The sequence below is a fragment of the Amblyomma mixtum genome, chromosome 10 (assembly GCF_055824585.1).
Source record: "Amblyomma mixtum isolate Tamu chromosome 10, ASM5582458v1, whole genome shotgun sequence".
In the NCBI taxonomy this organism is placed as follows: domain Eukaryota; kingdom Metazoa; phylum Arthropoda; class Arachnida; order Ixodida; family Ixodidae; genus Amblyomma; species Amblyomma mixtum.
This window is the reverse complement of record NC_143021.1, coordinates 6,420,703-6,440,024: the sequence shown is the minus strand read 5'-3', so window position 1 is coordinate 6,440,024 and position 19,322 is coordinate 6,420,703. Positions and strand designations below refer to the sequence as shown.

The following is a 19,322-nucleotide window of genomic DNA, read 5'->3' as shown; positions in this document are numbered from 1 at the left end:
CCAAATGGTCCCACTTGCTTTCAAGTGGTGCCACTTGAACGCAAGTGGTTTTGCAAATGGTCCCACTTGCCTTCAAGTGGGACCATTTGAAACAAGTGGTTTTTACATGTGGTCCCACTTGCTTTCAAGTGGTGCTATTAGAAAGCAAGTGGTTTTCAAAGTGGGACCATTAGACTGCAAGTAACCACAGCTGGGCATCAAGTGGAACCATGATCCATGTGAACATTTTTTTTTATACAAACAAGGCAGAACCATAATCCGACTCTTAAAATAAGAGCTGCCAGCAGCTTAACCTAATAAATTGTATTCATTATTTGCTCAATCACTGAGGCCGAAATTATATAAATAACTGCACTCAATAGGCAAGCGCCACTGGCCCCAGTATGAGAGTCTCACAAGCAGGGTATATATGTATGGAAGCAAAAGAGTGTTGTATGGATGTGTACACATGAGTCGATGTTATCAGTGTCTGACTGTATCTCCTTCTGTGTGATGTATGTTTGTGCATGTGTCTTGATTTCCATGACAGTATATGCAATTCTCAGTATCAGTTCTCCTGTGAAAATGCACCATGCAGGCTCAGCACTGCCCTGCAGTCCTCACAAATCAGTTTTCCTTTTGCACCTTAATAATATGCAAAGGCACAATTGGAACCCATTTCAAAACCCAGTTGGAACCATCTGAAATATCAAATTTCATGGTTCTAATTAAAATTTCAAACTTTTTTATTGGTCCTGTTTGTCAAGTGGTCCCACTTGCTCAAGTGACCCCTGTCCAATAACCCACTTTAAGTGGTCCCACTTGCTAAAGTGGTCCCACTTGTCAAGTTGTCCCACTTGCTCAAGTGGTCCCACTTGCTCAAGTTGTCCCACCTGCTCAAGTGGTCCCACTTTGCCAAGTGAACAGGGTGAGCTCACGGGCTAGTTGGTTATTCATAATAATTTTTTCAACAGCGCATGCTACACAAGGACACAAGACGAGGAAAGACACACGAGCGCTGAACTGCAACTTTATTTGAGAAAAGGCGCCAACCTCTACATATATACCCTCAAACAACCGCCCACTAGGGTAAAACCTAAAATCACCTTGGTCACCTGTCTACTGTATGCTTAACTCTTGAATATTTTTTCTTGCTTGTGGCTTGACACGTGCAGTGATTTTAGGTTTTACCCTAGTGGGCGGTTCTTTGAGGGTATATATGTAGAGGTTGGCGCCTTTTCTCAAATAAGTGGGCACGGCGGAGGCGTTGGAACCATGCGGCTAACAAATCCGTTCCTGTTTTTTGTCCAGGCCGTGTTTTTCGTGAACGTGGAACCCGCATCACAGGGGGCGTACCACGACAGCACTGGAAATTGGACCGACCATCGTGTTTCCGGCGTGATTTCTTCATCGGAATGCATCGCGAAGACCAAACTGATAGGACTGCGCAACTGGACACCACTACTGCATGCGCATCGCACGCCACCATCGACTACGTCACCAGTCACAGCACATAAAAGAGAAGCTTCTGCCCGGTTCGCGACCAGTGGGCACGGCGGAGGCGTTGGAACCATGCGGCTAACAAATCCGTTCCTGTTTTTTGTCCAGGCCGTGTTTTTCGTGAACGTGGAACCCGCATCACAGGGGGCGTACCACGACAGCACTGGAAATTGGACCGACCATCGTGTTTCCGGCGTGATTTCTTCATCGGAATGCATCGCGAAGACCAAACTGATAGGACTGCGCAACTGGACACCACTACTGCATGCGCATCGCACGCCACCATCGACTACGTCACCAGTCACAGCACATAAAAGAGAAGCTTCTGCCCGGTTCGCGACCAGTGGGCACGGCGGAGGCGTTGGAACCATGCGGCTAACAAATCCGTTCCTGTTTTTTGTCCAGGTAAGAGACAAACAGCCTGTTTACTCTTACCGCAGTGACAATGTGTGCCTACTGCTTCTGCCGTGCCCACGGCCGTTAGTTACGCTCCTTACAGCAATGTATCATTGTTTTGTTGACGTGCTTGCTATGTGTGGTGACGTAGAACCAAACCCAGGTCCTTCGACGCAGGAAATGCTGCAAACAATAATGGAAGATCTTAAACAGCTGAAACAAAATACAAGCTCTACTAACACGAGACTGTCTGCTATCGAAAAGAAGCTAGACGATATTTCCTCAACGGTTACTGACTACACCTCTAAAGTAGAATCACTGGAAAAAACTGTCGACAGTCTACTTATGAAAGTAGACGACCTAGAGAATAGAAGCAGGCGGAACAACCTAATTGTGTTTGGCGTTAAGGAAACCGAGGACGAAACACCCCAAGACCTTGAGAACATGGTCTGCAAGGATGTTCTTCTGGACCGGTTGAAAATTTCGGATGTGGCTATTGAGCGTATCCACAGAATAGGGAAGCCAGCTGAGGACAAATGCAGACCAGTTATCTTTAAGCTAGTTGACGGGAGGGTCAAAGAGAGAATTCTCAAAAGCTGTAGAAATCTGAAAAACTCAGGCTATAGTATATCCGAGGACTTCTCCCCTCGCGTTCAGTCAATACGAAAGAAGCTCTGGGAAAGTGCGAAAGAGGAAAGGTTGAAAGAAGAGAAGGTCATGCTCAAGTTTGACAAAATTAAAATAAACGGCAAACTGTATCGATGGGACGACGCCCGCAATGAAAGAGTTCCCTGCGCTCCAAAGTGATGGTCTGTTTCCAAACTCGTGTCCGCACAAAGTAACACACAGAGCTCAGGAGCACTAAGAACACAGACATCCTTGAATTCCTTTTCCGTGCTTAACATTAATGCTAGAAGCATAGTAAATAAATTCGACGAACTTGAAAGCCTCCTCTTCACACACGATCCTGACGCTGCTGTTCTGACAGAAACATGGCTTCATGATGCAATTCCGAATGATGCAGTTATCACATCCGATCAATACGAAATCGTTCGTCGCGACCGCACTTCAAGAGGGGGCGGTGTCGCTATTCTGATAAAGAAAGGCATTGACTATACGCTGATACCGCATCACACCAACACTGAAATGGTTTGGGTTGTTCTCCGTCTTCTTCAGCTTAGTCTTTTAATAGGTGTTATTTATCGACCACCGAATGCTGATACTTCTGTACTGGACAACTTGCACGACTTTTTAAATGAACATACAAAGCGCTATAGCCATGTTATCGTATGCGGCGATTTTAACTTGCCAAACATCAACTGGGATTCTCTGTGCGATCAAACTTTGTGCGCTAACTCGGATGCTTTGCTCAGCATTGCTTTCAACTATAACTTAAACCAGGTTGTTCAGAAACCTACGCGCATTACAGAAAGTACCAGTTCTCTTCTTGACCTAGTGTTTATATCGGACCCTGTTAGTCAATTGGGCTTTTCGACAGATGTCTTTCCCGGAATATCAGACCATGAAGCGGTGCTCTTTAAAAGCGAATTGCTGCGACCAGTAATTGTTCATCAGGCAGGAAAAGTGTTTCGCGACTTCAACAATGCTCAGGATGAAAGCGTTCTAGATCAGCTTGAAGTTACGTATGAATCCTTTGCCAAAAAATACACTGATGGGCGTACAAGTGTGAACGACTTGTGGTTAGAATTCAAAAGTACGGTTCATCAATGTATCAACAAGTACGTGCCGCTTAAACATAAGAAGCTGAAAATCGCGTGTCCCTGGATAACACGCGAGATCATACAGTTAAAACGTCGCGTGAAGCGCTTATCAAGGTCAAGCAATAAAGTTGGTGGTGCTTTGCCGGCTCTTCGGGCTGAACTGCGTTCAAAAATAAAATCTTCACGGTACCACTTTTTTAATGTCAAGATGCACAATTTTCTAAAAACTGACCCCCAAAAGTTCTGGAGGCATCTGTCACAGAAAAAAGACCCGGTTAACAAACTTCTCCTTAACAACACAGTTGTTACCGACTCCCTCCGTTTAGCGACTGCCTTCAATGAGCACTTTTCTTCTGTATTCCTGAGTAACAGCAACTCAGTCTCCGAATCTCGAACTAGCCATTTCAATCTGCCAGACCTAATTATTAACGAGGAGGGTATTGTTTCGGCTCTATTGGAGTTGAACACAAAAAAATCCTCTGGACCAGACGATATCCCTAACGCTTTTCTGTACAGATATGCTGAGTGGTGCGCTAAATACCTTTTCATTATTTTTACTGAAAGTCTCAGGACAGGAGAAATTCCAAACGACTGGAAAACAGCAAAGGTGGTACCCATTCACAAATCAGGAGACAAGCTTTGCGTGAAGAATTACAGGCCAATTTCTTTGTTATGTACGTCCAGTAAGGTATTAGAACATTTTATTTTCAAGCACATAAGTTCATTCCTAGAGGGAAGCGGTTTTTTTATTGAAAGCCAGCATGGGTTTCGGCAAGGCTTGTCGACAGTGACGCAGCTTATTCATATTACCAATGAAATTATGATGTCGCTAGACAATAATGGACAGGTAGATTTAATTTTCATTGACTTCGAAAAAGCGTTTGACCGGGTATCGCATGGCAATCTTTTGTTAAAAATAAGGTGGTGGTTAAATAATCGGCAAGTAGTCCAATGGTTAGATTCCTACCTTACACAGCGGCATCAGTTTGTTCAGATATCTGAATCTAATTCCACAAAAGCGCCAGTACTTTCAGGAGTTCCCCAGGGCTCAGTCCTTGGGCCGCTTCTCTTCCTTATTTATTTGAACGACCTGTCCTTCAACTCACGCATACGCTGTCGGTTCTTCGCCGACGACTGTGTTATATACCATAGTATCACATCAGTCGAAGACCAGACACTCCTAACCGACTACTTAACAGCAGTTTCCAGCTGGTGTTGTACTTGGCAAATGGGTATAAACAGTTCAAAATGTGGAAAAATGACAGTAACACGAAAGAAGCAACCGCTCCAATGCACATACAAAATCAATGGCCTTCCGATCAACTCAGTGACTCAGGTGAAATATCTTGGGGTAACCATGACATCCAACCTGAACTGGAGCGTACACATCCAGTCCATTGTCTCAGCAGCGTCCAAAAAACTTCGGTTTTTAAAGCACCGCCTAAAGCATTGCACGAGCAAAACTAAACTGACAGCATACACATCACTTGTGCGTCCAGTGCTCGAATACGCCGACGCTGTATGGGATCCGCACACAAAAACGGATATAAAAATTCTTGAAGGCGTCCAGAGGAAAGCACTCCGGTTTATTTACCACGCTTATGGTCGGCAGGTCTCGGTATCTGATTTGCTCAACAGATCTGGGCTTCCCACGCTTGAATCCCGTCGAAAGCAGCACCGACTAAAAATGTTGTTCAATATCATACATAATAAAACAAAACTGAATTTTCAGAGTTACATGCAATACAACACAACACGCCCCACCCGTAACAAACACGAACGGACTATCTTGATGCCACGATGCCGAACAAAAGCATATTCTTGTTCCTTCTTTCCACGCACCATTTCCGAATGGAACCGACTGCCAAGCGATATCACCAACCTGGTATCTTCAGAATCTTTTTTGTCTGCTGTTTCGGCTCATGTATCGCAGTAGCGCGTCTAGTACACAGTGTATTTCGATTTCCTTGTTTTTATTCTGTTCACTTAGTCTGTCTGACGTCGGATGATTTGCCTGTACTTTTTTGCTTCCCATTGGTCTTATTGAATTTTGTTCTCGTACTGTAATCGCCCTTTGTTGCTGTTATTTGGTTGTTACTACTTTGTAATTTTTTCTTTTTTTTTTCTTTGTGCACTCCTGCCTTGACCGCCAAAGGGCAGTCGGCAGTATTTATGAAATAAATAAATAAATGAAATAAATAAATAAATAAATAAAGTTGCAGTTCAGCGCTCGTGTGTGTCTTTCCTCGTCTTGTGTCCTTGTGTAGCATGCGCTGTTGAAAAAATTATTTGCCAAGTGGTCCCACTTTGCCAAGTGGTCCCTGTCCAATAACCCACTTCAAGTGGTCCCACTTGCGAAATTTCCACCTGGGAGATTTGAATAAATATAGGAGAGGCAGAGACATGATGGATAGCGAGATAGGATAGCGGGAGGGAGTATATAATAACTAAGTACAAGGTTCCCTGTTAGAAAAAATGTTTTAGTAACATCCCTTACAAAGTCTGTAGACAATGTTAAGATCATTAAAACAAACAGAACCTATATTAATTGTCTTTATACTTACTAGTAACATTCTGTCAACACCTTTCTGTCAACTGGCCATAGTTATTGAGTTTGCCTGTGTGCATTCATTCTTTGTACTCTATATCATTCAGCTTCCTGTGACTACAAATGCACTTCCGGGAACCTCTACCCGGGAATTTCTCATAACATGGCAGGAGCTAACGGCACGGCATTACATTTTTACTGCAACATTGTAGCACTATAAATGCAGTTCATGGAAACTGTACTGTGAAACCTTCAAACAAAAGGATACACTAGTGAAATGCACACCACACAAGCACTAATGTCCAGTTAATGCAACTACAGATTCCAAGAGAAGGCAAGCGTAGCTGGGGGCGGAGTAACATTAGGTGGGCGGATGAGATTAAGAAGTTTGCGGGGATACGGTGGCTTTAACTGGAAAATGACAGGTTTAATTAGAGAGACATGGGAGAGGCCTTTGCCCTGCAGTAGGCATATTCAGGCTGATGATGATGATGACAGAAAGTGAGGTACGTTTTATCTCACCTTTGAACGTCAATCAAAGGTTTTATTAACGTGTAAAGATTATCTAAAGCTTATGTAATGTTTTGTTCGTGTCTTATTGCCGTGACAAAAATATCTTTTGAGCAGAAACAGCATTATTCGTGTAGTAAAGCGCGCAAAAAATCATTTCACCTCAAAACTTTTGCAGCAGGCTAGGGTAGTGGATGCTTCTACTTCCTGGCATGTCTTAGAACAATTTTAGAATATATTAAAGGATAATACAGTAAAAAAAGAGGACGGAAGCACTAACTACCGGCTCATTGTATTTGTGAACATACGTGTAATTTTATCCTTTACTAATAAACCAGGTTTACGTGGGATCAAGATTACCTCTCGAAGACACCAATTTTTAATAATGAAATGCCAGAATACAGTCTCAGCCTAATTTCGGCGTTCAGAATTTTTTTGGGGCCTTTTCCTGGAAACAGCATTTCAACTTCCCATATACATTGCAAAAAATAGCAAGCCAGTTATCACGCATATTTTTCTTTGCTGAAAAGTGCCTCTTATCCCTCACTTGGCTTAATTGTAGAGCACGGCTTGAAGCATAAAGCAGTACCTGCTAAGTAAATGTAGTGGATACATGCTAATTACTTCTGTGTCTTTAGTGGTAACTGCGTTGCTCTTCCCTCTGTATCGCTTGACTCGTACGACTTGGTTAATCTGAGTGGAGATGGGGGAAAACGAATAAAGGAACCTTTAGAGTTTGCCGTTTCATCGCCCTTTCCTTCTTAGATGATGAGACGAGTGTAGAACATTGGTCTTCTCTGCACCTTTCCCTGCTTGACCACGAACCTGCACTGTCCTTGTGGGGATGCTTCACCGCCCATGGTTTCAGTGAGTGATGCCTGTATTTTTCACGGCAGCTTGCTTATCGAATGCAGACATAAAGCAGGCTGTGATACCGCTTATCAAAAAGCCAAGGAAGTTTGTCTACAGGTCGTTTTGGTTGTTTCTGTTTTCGCTTTAAATGATTTCTTGGCTATGCCAGCGCGCTTGCGGAAGTGGTATTCGTGAGAATTACGGCACCAATCCTTCCTCTGTAGAATTGCGCTTCAATCCCACCACTGCCACCAGTGTTGGAGACGGAGGGGCCCTGGTGTTGACTGACTCGTTCAGCGCCGCAGGTACCGGCTCCGAAGGACGGTGTCCTACTCCGTTATGGAGGAAACTGTACAGAAGGTTTATTTTACATATTTACAGTCTAGATGGGACTGCTTCGGTCACAAAACAACATTCCGTTAAATACGCTTCGTATTGCCCAGGTCCCTGACTAGGGAATAAAGTTCGGTGATTGATCTCCAATCAGGCGGGCAGTTGTGGACACTGGTGGTACCACCCAGGGCAGGGAGCAGTGCTGGGCTCTATCGCTCTCTCGCAGCTCTGTCGATGGGAAGGGGAAGACAGAGTCATCAAACACTGATGCGTCACCTGACCACTGCTGCAAGTCTTCTGTGCGTTGCCTCCGCTGGAAAGGGGTCTCCCGCAGTCTCCCTGCAGGTGAACGTCCTCGAACTCACCCGCCGGACGTCCGAAACACGAGACCTCTGTCGAGGACACAGCCGCTTTTCGGTCAACAGCAACCGCGTGACCCTGCGCAGCACCACTCCGTCCGGCGACCCGAGAACAGACTCGGCCACTTGCCGCCGTCGCCTCTGCTTCCGCCGCTGCTGCCGCCGTCGCCAACCCTCGACGCATCTTTGCTTCGCGATGGGTCACGTCCAGTACTAATTCTTCCCAGGCCCGTGTACTCCGATCTTAACAACGAGTAATTGACATTAGAGGCAAGTACGGGAAATAGCTGACACTTAGAAAATCTGAGCACAAAACAGGGTAAAGCCTAAGAAAAATAAAACATACAAAACAGAACTGCATGGCAATGCTATGGCAGCGGCAGCAGCAACATTGTAGATTGATTCTTAATGAAATAATAAAAGTGGTTTTAACCTATAACAAGGAGGATTCCACTTTTACAGGTGTTTCCACGAGCTGCCACCGCTGCCAAAAAATCGTGGAGTTTGTAGAGTCCTTTTGGTTTTTACGTCACGAGTTTGAATGAAGAGTGCGAAAAAAAGTTACATTTTTAAATCCAACTTCCTCGACAATAAATGCGTCATTTGCTGCCGGACGAACATGAAGGCAGACAGAAAAAAGCCATCTTTAAACCACATTTAGCGCGAGACATGCGCTAAATGTGAAGAAAGGCAGGGCAGGACGAGTGCTAAGTGGCAACTGATGCTTATCGTCCTGTGTTTCTGCGCTGGGTCTCTCTGAGAAATGCCACACCAATTAGGGGAACTCAATCGAAAAAGAAGGATAGAATCATGTACAAATACCACAAAATGCTTAGTCGTAACGACAGATTTTTCTATTATTTGGTAGTATTTGTAGTACTGTGTTTTTTTCTGCATCACTTTTCTGTAGTCTGTAGAGCTTTGCTGTAGTAACTGCACAAAATTCCGTTGCTATACAAAAACTTTTGTTACCGACACAAGTTAAAGAGCAAAAACATTACAAAAAATTGTTGGGGTCATAGAACATTGTTCATTAAAACTTCCTGTTGGGCGAGTTGGTAGTTCATTGGTTGGGCGAGTTGGTAGTTTATTCCATTCCCCTGTCTTGTGGAAAGTTTTATGTAGGCCAAACTGGACGTTGTGTCAACGACCGTCTAGGGGAACACGCCCTAAATTTACAAAACAAAAGTGATAAATACAAGCATCTTGTTGCACATGTAAGTGCATGTGTGGAGCATGCGTGGCCCGGTTGGAGGAGACAAAGGTTCTTGGTAAGAGTAAAGACAGGACAGCACGGATAAGCCTAGAAGCCTACCACATACAGAAACTTGGCAGCGAGTGCGTCAGCGAACCTTCTTTATCTCTGTTCCAGGCTGAGATTGACTATTTTAATGCAGCTACTTGTTGATTAGATCGAAGATAAACGGAAGTGTGATGCCCTTGCCTACCCGCGCATGCGCTCGCGATTTGATGGCTCTGACACAACCCTTGTTTTTTTTGTCATTTTTTTTCTCTCACGATCCTTCGGCCTATAAAAGGTGTGGCTTTCTACGAATAAATTCAGTTGACAGTTAGCGCTTCTGTTTGTGTTTCGTCTCTCTTGTCCGTGTCTTTGTTTGCGCTATAACATTTCTAATTCAAGAAAACAGAACATTGTGTGTAGTGTTTTCAGACCTTGACAAGCTTGCTAAGGAAGAACCATGGGATTAGTATATAGGGAAAAGAAAGCTGCATTTAGTACATGACCTCGGTGCCCTTTAATTCGGGAGGGGGGGGGGGGAGCTGAGCTGCTGCGGCAGGATGCGCACCATGCAAGGGTGGTGTCGCCCTTGTGTGAACAACGCTAGAAACAAGACGTGGGCCCCGACAGGAGTGTGCTGCTGAAAGCTTGATTGCCTCACATTGCAACACACAGCCCTGTACAATAATGCTATTTCATGCATTACTTGCTAGTTTGCTTCTTTGCTGTAACCTTTGTGAGTGATAATTTAACTTTTTATTTTTTTTTTCAAATCAAAATTTTATTTGTCTGTATACGTACACATTCATAAATTCTGATCTGCCTAAGCACATTTTGCTTGTTGGCTGATCAGGCAGCAGGTGGAGAAATACCTTCATATGTATACTTTACTTGTCTAAACACTCATACTAACATAGAAAAAAAAACAATAAACCAAACAAAACACACACAAAAAAAAACTTTTGAACACAAAATTGCACATACGAAAGAACTCAAGCTATACACAGGGAAATACATTTGCACACAAATTTCTCATGTCAGTCATCATCCTACGTTTGTTACTTGCAATACATAGATCATCGGGAATTTCATTAAATACAGCCGGTACATAATAACTGCGCATCTTTTTACCATAGTTTGTGTAAACCCGTGGCTTAAAAAAGCGTTCTGTTTTTCTCAAGGTGACATCTTTTTTTACGGGAGTCTTATATTCATTTGAATAATAATACCGTGTTAACACAACAAAGTGAAATAGTTCACGAATTTGAAGGATGCCTAACTCATCGTATCTCTCTTTCATGTCAACCGAGTGTAGTTTTGTGCCGTACGATATAGTGTTGACGATTCTTTTTAGGATAACATTTAATGCTTCTTTCTTGTATTCGGAGCAGTTACCGTATAGAGTAATGCCGTACTTTAAAACAGGTTCTACTAATGCTGTATAGATCAGTCGCCTAAGATGGAGCGGAGCTTTACCACGAAGGTGATACATCATAGCCGCAATGGCCCTTATCTTTCGAGAGAGGTAGACGATGTGGTCGCTCCATGTAAGGTGTTGGTCAAAGTGGATGCCCAGATACAGAACTGTTCGCTCTATTTGCATAGCTTTACAATTACACTGGTAACAATGGGATGTATGAAGATACAGTGGTTGGTTGAAAGCAACAATTTTATGAGGGTTTTTAAAGCATGTCAGTTTTGTTTTGTTCACGTTTAAAAAAATGAAATTTTGTGAGAACCAGTCAACAACTTCACTTATATCTGTTTGAAATGACTCCACGCCTGTACGATAATCAGTAGCTTCAAGCGCTAGCGCTGTGTCGTCAGCGTACTGAAAAACGTTTGACTTAAGCTGTAACAAACCCAAATCGAATACATATATGTTAAAAAGTAGTGGGCCAAGTGTACTTCCCTGAGGTACACCGAATTTAACATTTTTTAAATCTCCATGCGTATTATCAAGCATCACACACTGCAATCTACCTGTAAAATAATTGACAAAAAACTTGTTAAAATGACCGCGGAACCCAAGTGAGCTTAATTTTTCGAGTAGTAGTGTATGGTCTATTGTGTCAAATGCCTTAGTTAAGTCCAGAAATAAGGCTAACACGATGTGATTATTTTCAAGTGCATTGTAAACATAGTCAGAAAATTCTTCAAGAAGTGTAGTCGTACTTCTATTCCTTGTGAAGCCAAACTGCGCATCATTGTTCAAAGAGTATTTTTCACAGAATGATTCCATAACATATGCAACATGCTTTTCCATAATATGTGCTATTGATGACAGTATTGCGATCGGCCTATAATTTGTAAAATCACCTTTCTTCCCGTGTTTGTAGATTGGCCTGACAACAGATATCTTAAGTTCTTCGGGGATATCACCAGTTTCGAATATACCATTCAATATGTTCATAAGCACTTCTTTCAAAGCGTCAAAGTTTCTGCAAAGATCTCTCAGACGAATGCCATCATACCCAGGTGGCTTGAACTGCTTCATTCTGCACATGATGCTCCATAGCTCGTCCACTGATATCAGTGGCAGATATGCAGTATGCACACATGTCCGCTTCGGTCGATGTGGTACAGGCCTACTGACAACTATATTCCGCAATTTTTCGGTTGTGTGTATAAACACGTCATTAAATTTTTCACACAGCACTTTCACGTTCTCTTTTGGAAAATTCTTTTTTACTGCTTCATCAACGGAAGCTTTTCTCTGTCTACCCATCAGTTCATTGGCAATTTGCCACGTTTTCTTTCCGTCATGTTTGTTCAGTGAAAACTGTCGTGCGTAGAAGGATCTTTTCGCCAGACGCATTTTCGCCGTTACCTGATTCCGCAGAGCGCGATATTCATCTCTTCGAGCTTTATCTTCAGGTTGCTTCCTACATTTTTGCCACGCTTTATCTTTTGCACAGCACAACTGTGCTATCTCGTGAGTTATCCACTTCTGATCTGGTCTTCTTATTTTGATGTTAACAGATTTAGTTGACTGTGCATAGACGTTGTGAAAGATTTCAATAGTTTTGCTATATTTGTTGTTACTGAGCCTAGCCGTGCCCTGTGTATTTTTGGGCCTTCTATTGTATAACCAGTGCTCAGTGCATTTTTTTTCTGTTCTTGCCATAGTTTGAAATCATGCTTGTACCACCCTGCTAAAATCGCCGTGTGGTGATTGCAGTATCTACAGATCAAGCAATCCGCCTTTAATCACGAACCCTACAGCAGACGACAGCCTGCTCACGCTCTCTGCCGGGCGTCGCAGTGCGCGCCGCGCCCGAGGACGACCCGACCATCTCCCGCTTCACGGTGCACGCGCCGGAAGAGGCCCTCGCGGACCTGCGCCGGCGGCTGGCGGCCACGCGGTTCGTGGAGCCGCTGCGCGACAGCCGCTTCGAGTACGGCTTCAACGCGCACGAGCTGCGCCGCGTGGTGGACCACTGGAAGGACCGCTTCGACTGGCGCGCCCAGGAGCAGCGCCTCAACGCCTACGAGCACTACCACACCACCATCGAGGGCATCCGCGTCCACTTCATGTACGCCAGGCCCCGGCCGGAGCCCAAGGTGAGCGGCCCGCACAGCTGGCGTCACAACCTGACCTCTTGAATAAGCACGCCGTGGTTATGAATATCATTACTGACAGTTCTTCAGCAAGGTGTGTTGCTGGGCGAGTTGGTTGGGATTCATCTCGAGAAAAAACAGCGCTTGCAGACAAAGGACCAGAACAAGAAGGACACACAACTGCGCTGACTAACAACTTTTATTTCGGAAGGGGGCCGACCCGCGCCTTTTATACAAACTAGAGGGAATGATGCGCACGCGCACAGATCAGCAAAGTGGGAGCATGGAAAGAGCCAACACATAGACCAACTATTCTTATCGTCACTGATAACCAACAACGCAGCCAAAACAAGCGAGAGAAGAAAAAAGAAAAAAAAAAGAGATAGAAACAACGGGGGAAACAAAGGCAGAGAGCGTAAAGAAACAATTCCAAAAAGTTCTAAAAAGATCCCGAAGAAGCCAACAACCAACACGGCTAAACGAATGACGATGAAAGGTGACAGAGATGAACAGACAAGCATAAAAAGTGCAGGAAAAGCCTGCGGAAGATGTAAAAAAGCGGCACAGCTAAAAGATGACGGAATTAAAAGCGTTAAAACAGATACAAGCAAAAACCTGAGAAGCCGATGAGAATAAAAACAAGCAGGAAAGGTGGTCACTAAAACATGAAATTGAACAGACAACAGATCTCTAAAAACAAGCAGTGAATCGTAAAAAACGTGTGGGCGATAAAACCTAAGGTGAAATAACAGAGAAGTTTTTACAGAAAAGTTTAAAGATCACTTTGCTGATCAGAAAAGATCACTTTGCTGATCTGTGCGCGTGCGCATCATTCCCTCCAGTTCTGTATAAAAGGCGCGGATCGGCCCCCTTCCCAAATAAAAGTTGTTAGTCAGCGCAGTTGTGTGTCCTTCTTGTTCTGGTCCTTTGTCTGCAAGCGCTGTTTTTTCTCAAGTTCTTCAGCTCAAGCCTTTAAAAAAACATTAACACATTTTTTTATGAGCACAGAATTTTGACTATTTCCTTTTTTTTCTGGGTTCTAAGTAGACACCAGATGGTTTTTGTTATGAATGCTTTATTGTTCATGCTTGTTTGTTTTCTCTGACTACATGCCACTTATTTTAGCTGTTTGTTTCCTCGCAGTATGACTTGGCCCTGTGTGCTGTGCTGTCTTAATGTGTTCCTTTTATGGTGGTGATTACTGATCGGAACTGTTCAACGATGTGACTGTAACTGCTGTTGAGTGATGTGTTTGGGAAGGGGGCCGACACTGAGTCAGGCATTAATTTGCCTTTATGTCTGCCTCCTAGGCACCTATTACTGCTGCCTGAATAAAATGACTGACTTAATTTGGCGGCCAAGTTCGGTCGGCTGCTGTGCCCGAGGTCTCGTTCTAAGCCGCCTCTGTGTGCGTGCTGGTGACGCCGAGTGGTCGCAAGTACGCCTATCCTTTATCTTCTTTCACTGGCTCCCGCATTACTTGGCTCATGGCACAGACTCCACCGAGGACTGCGTTTTTTCCTTCCTTTTTCTTTTCATTTTTTAGGTAATTGCACGTCCCATAAACAGCTTCAGGTGTTAAATACACCCTGCTTATGGGAAAGACCAATGCCGCATCCATTCAGGCCGGCTGTGCTGCCCAAGCAGCGCCTGCAGTAAAGTTCCTTCCGTACCCCCGTGTCAGGGAAAGCTCAGGAGAGGCCCTCGCTGTCCGAGCTGCACGCCAGAATTTGTGCTGGAAGTCACGCGCTTTCGCAAAGACTACAGGCGACGGCGAAGCCGATAGTAGACGACACCTTCAGCAATAGAGAGTTTTAGCGCCACCGCACGGTAAACACAGTCAACTGCTGCATTAAGGCAAATGCTACCGTACGGCAAATATGTGGCTGGCAAGCCTGGCAACGGTAGTAACGGCAGCGCGTTACCGTATTTACCGTACGGCTGTCTGGTTACGCTAAGAGAGATTTAGCATACCGGAGGCGTACTACCGGAGACGTATACCGGTTTTACGTACACCTGTTGCGCTCGCGAAGCGGTGCTACCCGACCACGCCTTTGCGCATGCGCAGCTGTCGCACGTAAACTAAGATACAATACGTCCCCAGTATGCTAAATCTCTTTACTTGGCACCTTTAGCATACCGTGCTACCGTTGCCCTTACCGGAGTACCGGGCTACGCGTCACGCGTCACGGAGTACGCGTCACGATAACCGCGCTGACGCGCGCGGACCATCCGCAATCCGGTCAGCTCGTCTGAACCCACCTTTATCGTGACGCGTGACCAAGCTCCGGGAGACGGTCCGGACGTCGAGCATTCACACGAACGCAGCGGATAATCCGCGCATCCTCTCGTCCACGGCGTGCTTGCGCTGTTTGCGTGGCTTCGAAAACTCAGCTGCCGAGAGCTTCAACATGAACGCCGAGTGAAAACGTCGTCTCGCCGCACTGGCTGTAGCCATTGAAGCGTCTGAGGACGAGGAAGGAAGGAAGGAAGGGAAAACTTTATTTACACTAATGGTTTTTCCTGCGGTTTGGGGGCATCTTCAGAGACGTCTTGGTTCTACCCCCAGGAGCCTTCTCTGCCGAAGTCGTCCGCCTCTAATCAGTGGTCGGTTGCCCTCAGTCCAGGGCTCCGCTGGCCACTGCCGCCCGTTGAGCTCGCTGTACCAGACCTTGTTGGTCTTCACAGCGGTCGCTGGACAGCAGAGTCTCCCACTGCTCCGCACTCGGGTTTTGTATTTTGGGGACCACGTGTATGTTTTGGCAGGCCCATGTGATGTGGTATAGAGTAGGTTTTCCGTCGCACCAGGGACATTTGTCCGTGTATATCGTAGGGTGCATTTTGTTTAGTATATGTAGGTTTGGGAAACAGCCTGTTTGTAATTGTCTTCAAGTGACAGCTTCCTCTCTGCTGAGAGATTTGTGCGGCGGGGGATATCGCATTCTTCTGCCTCTATAGTTTTGTAGTATGGCCGAATATTCCCTGGGTGCTGGCGCGAGTTCGGCGGTCTCGTCGGATGCTCGGAAAGTAATGTATCCTCGAGCTATCCTGTCGGCCTCTTGGTTCCCTGCCACCCCCGTGTGCCCCGGTACCCACACAATTTTGTGTGGGATCTTGTCGTTTTGTTCTTCCTGGTTTTTAATTCTGTCGCTCGCTGCGAGGAGTATACGGAGCGCGTGACGACCTATCCTGCCATTCATGTAATTTCGGCAGGCTGTTTGAGAGTCCGTGAGTATTGTTAGTGACCGCCCGGTTCTATAGCCCTCCGCCACCGCTAGAGCAACGGCTACTTCCTCGGACTCTGCAGCTGTGCAGCCTCGAAGAGACGCGCTGGTCGTTTCGCGTAAAGACGAATCGACCACCGCCGCTACAGCGATTTTGGTATCTCCTCCTCTCCAAGACGCGTCTTTATACACGGTCGTGGCTTGAGGAGCGTATGTTTTCTCGATGAATTCGGCCCTCGCTTCTCTTCTGCCTCGATGGAGGTTGGGATCCATGTTTTTTGGTATTGGAGCTACCTTGAGCGTCTTGCGAAGCTCGTCGGGGATCGTTGCCGTCCTCGACATTTCTCGCATCTGCTCGCAGTATCCGAGCCTCTGCAGGAGCGCTCTTCCAGTCGTTGTTTGCAACAGCTTAAGATAGCAGAAATTACGGCAAAGGCGGAAGAATACGCGATGCAACTCGCGAAACAAAATTGGGAACAACTCAGCGACTCGCTTAGGGGAACTCTAGCACAGCCAGAACCTGGAATCTCTTAAGAGCACTAATCGATCCGACCAAAATAAAATCAGAAAACAATAAAGCCATCCACAGGTTCATCCACTCCTTCGAGGGATCAGACATCGCCCTACTGGAGAAGGCACGAGAAAAATGTTTCGGCGATCACAATCCCCCGCGATACCAAGGAACGTATCGAGGAGCCGAAAACGAGAACCTCGACCGCCCCATAACTGTGGAAGAGGTTTACGCGGCCATAAGAAACACCACCAGAAACACGGCAGCCGGAGCGGACAGAATCGACAACGCCCTAATCCGCAACCTGAGCGACGACCTCATACAAGAGCTCGTCAGCTTTCTTAACTGGGAGGCGGAGACGGTTCCCGAAGATTGGAAACACGCCAAAGTAATAATGATACCTAAACCTGATAAAAAGCTACAAATTGAAAACATCAGGCCCTTATCACTCACGTCGTGCCTTGGCAAGCTTTACGAACGGGTTGTAACTTTAAGACTGCAAAATTACATGGAAGATAACGACTGTGTACCACATACCATGTTCGGCTTCAGAGCGAAGCTCTCGACGCAGGACGTTCTCCTCCAAATACAAGAAGATGTCCTGCGAAACGTACCTCGGACGGGAGAAAATGTCATAATGGCCCTGGACATCAAGGGGGCATTCGATAACGTCAGCCACGAAGCGATCCTTACGGGCCTAGACAACCTGGATTGCGGACGCAGAATCCACGGCTTCGTCAAAGCCTTCCTGTCCGATAGAACTGCCACCATCGGCATAGGAGACCTTCGATCGGACAAAATTCGCATTCCAAACAAGGGAACACCCCAAGGGTCAGTTATCTCACCCCTACTCTTCAACGTAGCTATGATAGGCCTAGCTCGAAAACTAGAGAACATCGAAGGCATCAGGCATGCAATGTATGCTGACGATATAACAGTCTGGACAAACACGGGCTGTCTCGGAGAGAAGGAAGAAAGGCTACAGCAAGCGGCCTCTTGTGTAGAGCAATACCTCGCTGAAAGAGGACTCGCATACTCGACCGAGAAATCGGAACTGCTGAGAGTCTGGAGAGGCAAGCAACACCGGACCGTCCCAACCAACGAGGACCTAAAACTCAACGTCTACCTAGAAGGGACGCCCATACCCGAAAAGACACCGATAAGAATATTGGGCATGTGGGTTCAATCCAACCAGCGCAGTACTCACACTTTTACCCTACTGAAAGCAGCAACGCTACAAGTCGCACGCATGATCACCCGCATCACCAACAGGCGACATGGCATGCGTGAAGAGGACAGACTAAAACTAGTCAGAAGCCTAGTAGTTAGTCGAATCACGTACAGCCTACCCTACCAGTGCCTCAACAAAAACGAAATACAACAAGCGGATGCCTTGCTACGCAAAGCGTATATGACTGCGCTCCGACTACCACGCTACACGTCTACAGAAAAACTCATGGCCCTGGGATTACATAACACCTTTGAGGAGCTACGAGAGGCGCAGCTTGAGTCGCAAAAACTGAGGACGAGGAGGAAGCTTTCGTGGCTAAAAGCTGTTATGCTGGGCGAAGTCATGGTTGGAAAAAAAGTGCTTGGGCATGCAGGACCTGCTTTACGAGGACCTACTCGAATGCGACCCGGAGAGTACAAACGCTTGCTGCGGCTGAGTCCAGAGCAGTTTTACCAGATACTGGCTCACTGAGCGCCTTCTTTCCAAATTCGCTCAAATTAGACGAAACAACAAAGCAAAGCGGGTATTTACGCACACGCTCAAATACACACTACGTCGCAGCGCAGCATACGCGGAGTGAACAGCGCAGTGAGCGAAACACGAAAAGCAGGACACACATTGCCGCACTCGAGCTGCAAATTCGGCGAAAAGCGCGCCAAAACGAAAGGCGCCAGCACGGAGCAAAGCCGACTTCATTCAGGATAGCTAGCCAGACGAGCGCGCCTAGAAGCAAGAAAGAGCAAAAACAATCCCGGTCCGCGGCTGAGGCTCGGTCTGCGCGGATTGAAAAAGGCGCTCGCCTTTTTCACTCCGTCCGCGATCCGGGGCCGGAAAAGTCTGTGCCGCCCGCTCAAGGTCGCTCAGAGCCGTGACGTTCCCGTCATGTGGCGCGCGGAGTGCGCTGACGCGCCCGGGCCATCCGCGATCCCGTCCTCTCGTCTGAACCCACCGTTAGCATACCGTGTATCGTGCCACCGTTACCGCAGTAACGACAGCCCGCCCACCGGCGGTGAGCGCACGCTGATTGGTCCCGATGCTGCGGGCACGCGCGCAGCTGCCGGGTACCTGGAGCCGCCAAGATTACTCCAGTACCGGTAACATGGTACACGGTTTGCTAAAGGTGCCTATTAGACACCTTTAGCATACCGTGCACCGTGTTACCGTTACCGGTACTGGAGTACCGGGAGCCCGCGCGCAGCCAATACGCATGCGCAAATGTTGCGCCTGCAGCATCGGGACCAATCAGCACGTGCTCACCAGCGGTGGGCGGGATCCCGGTACTCCGGTAACGTTAACGGTAACATGGCACACGGTATGCTAAAGGTGTCTAATGTCTAATACAATGTTACCATTATCG

General features: G+C 46.3%; 2 protein-coding genes across 2 annotated transcripts in view; both read left to right on the top strand.

The window, feature by feature from the left end:
* Positions 1-19,322, top strand: part of LOC149325055 (epoxide hydrolase 1-like) — an 82,806-nt gene that overhangs the window by 29,929 nt on the left and 33,555 nt on the right. The window contains exon 3 of the mRNA XM_089563687.1: positions 12,704-13,002. Within this exon, the coding sequence (XP_089419813.1) occupies positions 12,704-13,002 (299 nt within the window). The remainder of the gene's footprint in view (positions 1-12,703; positions 13,003-19,322) is intronic.
* Positions 1,245-9,943, top strand: LOC149325056 (uncharacterized). Its single transcript, XM_089563689.1, has one exon. The coding sequence runs from the start codon at positions 1,255-1,257 to the stop codon at positions 2,680-2,682; it is 1,428 nt and encodes a 475-aa protein (XP_089419815.1). The 5' UTR covers positions 1,245-1,254; the 3' UTR covers positions 2,683-9,943.

Bases quoted from the DNA above. Each gene is read 5' to 3' on its own strand.
- LOC149325056 (XM_089563689.1), top strand. From the start codon at position 1,255: ATGCGGCTAACAAATCCGTTCCTGTTTTTTGTCCAGGCCGTGTTTTTC.